The following is a 6,602-nucleotide window of genomic DNA, read 5'->3' on the forward strand; positions in this document are numbered from 1 at the left end:
GGGGATTTTCCTCACCTTGAGTGCCCAACAATTTAGTGATGCCTCTTCTTTACACCACCTTGTAATTTATACTTTCTTCTTCTTTTTTTTTGCATAAAGCGGCTGTCAACATACAAATGTATTGAAAATAGATTTTTTTCAGAATGACTGAAAACAAAAAAGGTATTGTACTTTGAAGTCATATTCATACACAAGCAGGAAGTGTTTATTTTCATTCACACACATACACACACAATCTGACATACATCAAGAGAGAAAATCCGTCCGTTGTGATGTGTGATGTCCTCAAATAATCTCAACACTGAATGTCATACGCAAATATTCTGTAGTGCCTCTAATTCCGAATGGTAGGCTACTTTCTTGTCTGTGTGATTTTTCAAGAATGTAAAAAGAACCTCCAGTTGAACCCTGGAAGGAAGAAAAAACAAAGGTTGGGGGGCCGCTGATGTAACAGCACAATTGAGCAGAAACGCTCCAAAAAAGTAGCGCCGGCAAACTACCGGGAGTCAACGGAAAGTTGTTTTCATGTCACAAAGCCTGTGGGTGGTCATGCTGGTGGACAGTCTGTACATGAGTGATGGAGCGTGCGCGTTTTGGGAGTGTTGAAGGCAGGCCGAGGAGGAGGGACGATGGGATGGAAGCAGTGGTGTCTTTAAGGATGCTGCTGCCTGTGTGACGCCTCTCCCCTCCCTGGACGCGCCTTGCTTGTTATCTCAGTAAACACAACGGTCCAAAGATGGTCCAACACAAGCACGCAGCAGCAGCGGCCCACCCAGGAGACGGGGTCGGCAGCCATTTTGAACGCATGATCCAAGAGTTAAGCCAGAGAAGTCTTCCTCTCTGCCTCTATTCGCTGTCATTAGCGACATAATCTTCTTTAAAGCCAAAATCCAAATTTTGACGCAGGATGCTGGCTCAAATTTTCTACCCAATATGATGATGTATAAATCAGTCCAGCATACTTTTGGTGGAGCAGCTGACCGCTAGCAGCTGCTTATCTGACTCCACCTCTGCCAACACTTTGGCTGCCAACACTTTGGCTTTTCTTTGCATTTTGTTGAGAGGTTTACCACCCTGGTTTCTCTGGTATCAAGCCAACAAGGAGCCTACTTACTGTCTGCTGTCAAGCCAGCGGGCTACCAGCTGGTGGTCGCTGCTAGCTACTGCTTAACTCATTCAATCCCAAAAACACATTTTTACATTGAGTCCAGACATTCAATCTCGGGAACTATTTATTCTTTGTATTTCCAATGTTTGGCAAAGTGAGCTTCTAAATAAGTACTAAAGTAATCTGTTACCTTGGGTAATTAAGTGATAAAGCAACCAATACTGTGTGTAAAGTAATGGATTATTTTATGTAAAATACTAAATTGTAGTATTATAATTTATTACATCAATCACAGATACTTTTATTTCTTTCTCTCCTCAAGTGTCTGGATAATGGAGGGTTTAAAGACGGCTGGTACTAAATGAATCAAGTGCTAAAGTAATCAATTACTTTTGGTACTCAAGTTGTACTGCAATCAATTCTTTTAGGACTTTAGTGCCTAAGTTATAAGCACCTAATTACTAATGTACTAAAACAGTGGTTTTCAATCTTCTTTTTTTTCAGTGATGTAGCCCCTGGGAAATATCTTTTCAGTCAAGTACCCCTTAACCAGTGCAATACCTGGGTTAAAAAAAAAGACTTAAAACATGCCATCAGTGTCTGATTTATTTAACTTTAGACACTTTAAAAAGGGTAAAAAAAAAATACTCAACCTAAAGTGTTGTTTTGAGGTTACAGTAGAGATCTATTCACAAAAATAAATCATTACGTTAATAATTAATAAATATTTGTTCCCCCCAAACTTTTTTACAAAAATGGAATTGAATAACTTACTATTTTTTTTTTAATTTTTTTTTTTTAATTTGCATGTTTGTTTTATTTAATATCTTGAGTACCCCCTGAAGTTCCATCAAGTACCCCTAGGGGTACTCGTAACCCCATTGTACTGAAGTAATCAATTACCTTGGTACTTTAGGAAACCCGTTGTTTTAGTACTTTAGTGCGTAATCAATTACGTGTTTTAGCACTTCATTCATTTGGTACCACCCATTTGTAAACTCTTTCTTAACTAAGCATTTGAAAACAAAACGAAAAATATAAGTAAAGGATTGAATGTCTGAAAACGAAAAACAAAGCAAAACATGACACCTTAGTTGGCATCTTGGGGCACTGCAGAAAGAAGACAAAAATATGAAAATAAATGCTCATTCCAACCATGAGTTGTTATGTCCTATGTAACCTTTCTGGCATACTTGTGAATGGTAGCTAACAAAATCGTGGGAGTTCCCAGTATACTCGTCTATAAAATTCCAAATCTGACCACTTAAGAGGAATTCGGCTTCAGAGGTTTTGCTCGAACTACAAGGTATTTAGCGCAAGGAGAATTGCAGCGATTCTCTGCGGTCTCATCTAAGATAATTCCAACCCTCCATCTTCTCTGAAAAACCAGACTGTCGCGTCAAGATGGTGGTGGAAAAAGGATGAGGAGCTGGTGATGGCCTGGGAAGGGAAGGGAAGGCAAAGGAGATGGATTCCTAAAAAAAGAAAGGAGGCTAAAGCAAAAGTTCTCCTTCAGGCCGCTGCTCACATATGGCTCAGCTTTGCTTGTGTAGGCCCACTTCAAGGCGAAGGGCCTCGCAAACATAAACAGTGCAGGGGCTGCAGCTGGAGCGCGGAGGCCGCCGCTTGCTTAGCGAGACCTCCGTACGCTAAACAATGGATCAAATGATGCACGGGCCCTTGGCAGCGCAACAGAGAAGCCGGCAGCTGAGCGCAAAAAAAAAAATCAAGCCTTTCTTCCGTACGTTTATTTCTGCTCCCTCAATATTTACCCCCATGAGAAAACACACCATTTTGTTCTGAACGGACCTCCCGCCGTCCTGCAGTCTCCCTCCCTCTGCGGGGTCACAGAGGACGTCATCATACACTACTCATTAAAAGACATTCAATTTTCAGGTGACATTTCAAGATACATCTAATATACACAATCAGGTCAACTTACATTAACCATCTGTAAACTTTTCCAACTATTGTTTCTTCATCGCAAAAGAGAATTCTGGATACACTGTATTACTAGGGCTAACCCAGGGAAACAATCCATTTTGTTGTGAAAAATCATTGGGTTTACAGTAAAAAAAGTTTAAGCCGTCAGCAAGTTCTATTCAACTTCTATTCAATTTCCAATCCGTTCAATGACACAAGACAATCTGAGGTACAGTGCTTACTTTTGGCTTGGCACCTGCAATTCCGATCGGCCTGATCCCCATCCCAAGAATAGTGGGGCTTCACTATACATGTGTTTTAAGTTGCAAGCGTGGACAAATGAATCAAACTCGTATCGCGAGGCACCGCTGTATTTAATTTGCAAGAGCGTCTGGCAAATACTGTACCTGTTTTATAGGCGCGGCGGGGGAAACGCAAAGGAAAGGGATCCAGACAATGAACCTAAATTACAGTTAACGGCAACCGGATAGGAATGGGGTACAAATAATGCATAATTACAGTAACAATGCAAGCTGGGGCGGAGGGTTGTATTTTGAGACCACCGCAATGAAAACCTCATGTTGTAAACTTCTATTTGTTTCAGCTCCAATCGAAATGGTATTTCGTATCCTTGACACTTGACTTTTAGAGCTTGGGAACAGATGTTATTATATTTTTTTGCCGTCGAAACGCTACAGTAACTTCGGATTTGCCCTTCAAAACCAAATAAGAGCAGATTGTACCTTAAGGGACACTTGTTGACTCGGGATGTGTTTCATCACATTGTTATGCACGCAGCGTATTGAAGCCTCTAGATGTGGAAACTTGAGCCGTATGGGTGGACCGCTGCGGTCGGGGGACCCCTTCGGGTCAATGAAGGCCAACAGTCATTCGCAGCTATTTTTTTTTTGACAAATCAAATCAAACTAGGTGTCACCGTCTTGACTTGTGCAAATAAACCCCAAAAGGCCGTGTCGCTGAGTGCGCTTTGTAACACGCACGCTCGTCGACACTCAGCTTATTTTGGCAGGAAATGTATACAAACGTCTTACCTTTCCCTTGTCACACTAATGGAGGAACTGGGAAGGGAAAATGAAGCCCCACAGCTGTGAGGAACCCTTTGCAAGGAATACAATTTAAACAATTAGTACAAGCTGGAGACAATTTCCTTTATCACTTGAGGTGGTTGGCTGGCAGGACTGCAGTAGCTACTCATTCTTCGAAGTAGGTAAAGTATGAATTCATGAGAATATCGTTGTTTGTCTAGGTTTTTGTTGTACTAAACAAGACTGCCTGGGAGATTTGTATTCCGTTGTTTCTATGGCGAATGACAGACTTTGTTACGTGCCGTTACGTGTTGGCACGGAGCGAACATTAGCATGGGTTGTTAACGGAAATTCCGGAGTCTTTGCCGCATGAAATCGCATCGAATGAAATGCTGCCTCCGTGACTTTGGAGTGTGTTTAGTGCGGCTAACGTATGTTTTTTGGAATGCGGGAAGAAGCCTGAGTAAATCGCAGGAAAACCCATCCGAGCAGGAACGGGCAAACTCCAAACAGGAGCTGAGATTCCAACGGCGAACCTCCCCGCAAACCGATAGCATTTATCCATTTGGAAAAATCCCTTTGCTGAGCCAGCTGACCTCAGCGTCCTTCCGACGAGTGTCAAGTCAGTGGGTGAGCCGTTCCATTGTCCCATTCGCAGCTATCGCGCTTCAACTGGCTGCCAAACGAACGATCGGAATCTAAAACAAAACAGGAGTTGTGGGTGGAATAGAAGTGTGGCTGTATAGCGTGAAAGGGGCCTTTTCTTCTCTTCTGGCTGCCGTGTAAACAGGTGTGACAGCAAAGACAGCAGCGTTCGTACCACCCATACACACAGAGATATTTCAGACGCTCGTGTCCTGCTGAGGCACGCACCTCCGCGCTTGTTTGCCGATATCTATCAGCACTTATTTTTTTTGTTGCAACAGCCAAACAACTTAAAGGCAGCTCCGCAAATCTTGGCGCTGCTGCTGAAAGACATTAAACGCAGCTCAAAGTGTGGATGAATGAAACTTTATATTTGACCAAAATGTGAGCAACGACACGAGAAAAATGTTCGTTTTGCACACAGGCCTGAAGCGATAATCTGGACATTCTGGCAATTTCCCGAAGGCGCAGGCACCTATACTGCATGTTGCTCGGAGACTCGTAGCCAAGACCGCAACAACCGGGACCAAGACGTTATCTGGAGTGGGAGTAAAACCCAGACAGGAAGAAGAAAATGTAGAAATGCAATGGCTTCACCAGACAGCAACAACAGAAAATTCAACAGATGGTGTGACGGGCATGCAATATGACACAAAATGACCGAATTACAAAATAAAAAGAGAGGTGTGTTGATTCCAGTAAAAACAAACAACCAATCTTTGTCTTTTCTTTTCACCGATTAAAAACTGAAAAGATAAAAGCATTTGAAAAGAAATTAAAATAAATATTGACCTTTAGAAAAAACAAGACTAATAAAATGTACAGCAAAAAGCATTTGGTAAAAGAGTCTCTTTTTTTTTGAGCACTGGACAGTCTCGGCAAGGTAAAAATGCCTGTAAAGTCCTACAAGTCCGGTCAGGCCCCACTGAAGGAGACTTAGGCACGAAATCCATGGTCCACAATACAGTACTCATTATGGATAAAAACAATAAAGTGACACTTGGAGATAATGTGTTTTTGTAAAAGAGAATTATTGCTTCCATATAAACTTGTCATTGGTCTTCCAGAGACTTTTGCTGTCCTTTTCCGGAGACTGCGCTCGAGCTGCCAAATTGGTTTTGACGCAAACTCTCTGCACCTCGTTGGGGTCCGTAAGTCTATTGATGCTCTCTTCGTTGCCCTCGTTCAAAATGTCCCAAAAGTCTTTGCAGGCTCTTCTCTGTGTTTTGCGTTGAATAGAAGACGATTCGCATGCACCTGAGCTTACGGTGCTTCTGGATGAAGGGGAAGAAGCTTGGCCTGAGGTGAACGGTTTCCGGGGGGAACCCTCGGCTTTAGGATTTAACAAGTCATCGAGGATGGACGTGTCTCCCAAGAGTTCTGTGAGAACGCACGTGCGTCCTTGAGGGGAATGTTCTTGAACAATTGTAGCCGACCTTTGCTTTATGTTAGAAGATGTATCTGGCGACTTCGGAGGTTCTGGACAACTACTGCTGCTGCTGGCCTGACACCCATCTGGACCACCAGCAGGTCCATACGCAATAGCCTGTCTTGTCCTATGACCTTTTGCATGGCTGACCACCACCTCCTGCTCCTCAGGAGCCACACTTGGAACATCGATTGGAGATGCATTCTTCCGCAGTTTTTGTTTCTTTTTCTGGGGCTCGGGACACTTTTGATTGGATTTGCGCCTTCTGGTCGCAGTGTTTTGGTGAGATGGGGTCCAGCCTCCGTTAGCTGTGGAGAAATTACTGGTGACAAAACTGTCCAGTTCAGGGTGGCCCAGAGTGGCATAATAGCGCGTGAGCAGCTCTAGCCTCTGAGACGAGTCACTTCTCACAACGTCGGCCGCCAACCGCTGAGCCGAGGGGAAGCCCAGC

At 43.4% G+C, this 6,602-nt stretch overlaps 1 protein-coding gene across 5 annotated transcripts in view; it reads right to left on the reverse strand.

The window, feature by feature from the left end:
• Positions 1–5,066: 5,066 nt before the first annotated feature.
• ercc6l2 (excision repair cross-complementation group 6-like 2) overlaps positions 5,067–6,602 on the reverse strand; it is a 19,377-nt gene continuing 17,841 nt past the window's right edge. For 4 of the 5 annotated variants that reach the window (XM_088427146.1, XM_088427155.1, XM_088427136.1 and 1 more), the window contains one exon: positions 5,067–6,602. This exon is cut by the window's right edge and continues 27 nt beyond it. In XM_088427146.1, coding sequence (XP_088283272.1) covers positions 5,753–6,602 — 850 coding nt within the window. In that variant the 3' untranslated portion in view covers positions 5,067–5,752. The other variant, XM_088427165.1, reaches the window with a different exon arrangement.

The sequence above is a fragment of the Hippichthys cyanospilos genome, chromosome 1 (assembly GCF_059441005.1).
Source record: "Hippichthys cyanospilos isolate Australia breed blue-spotted pipefish chromosome 1, RoL_Hcya_1.0, whole genome shotgun sequence".
Taxonomy (NCBI): Eukaryota; Metazoa; Chordata; class Actinopteri; order Syngnathiformes; family Syngnathidae; genus Hippichthys; species Hippichthys cyanospilos.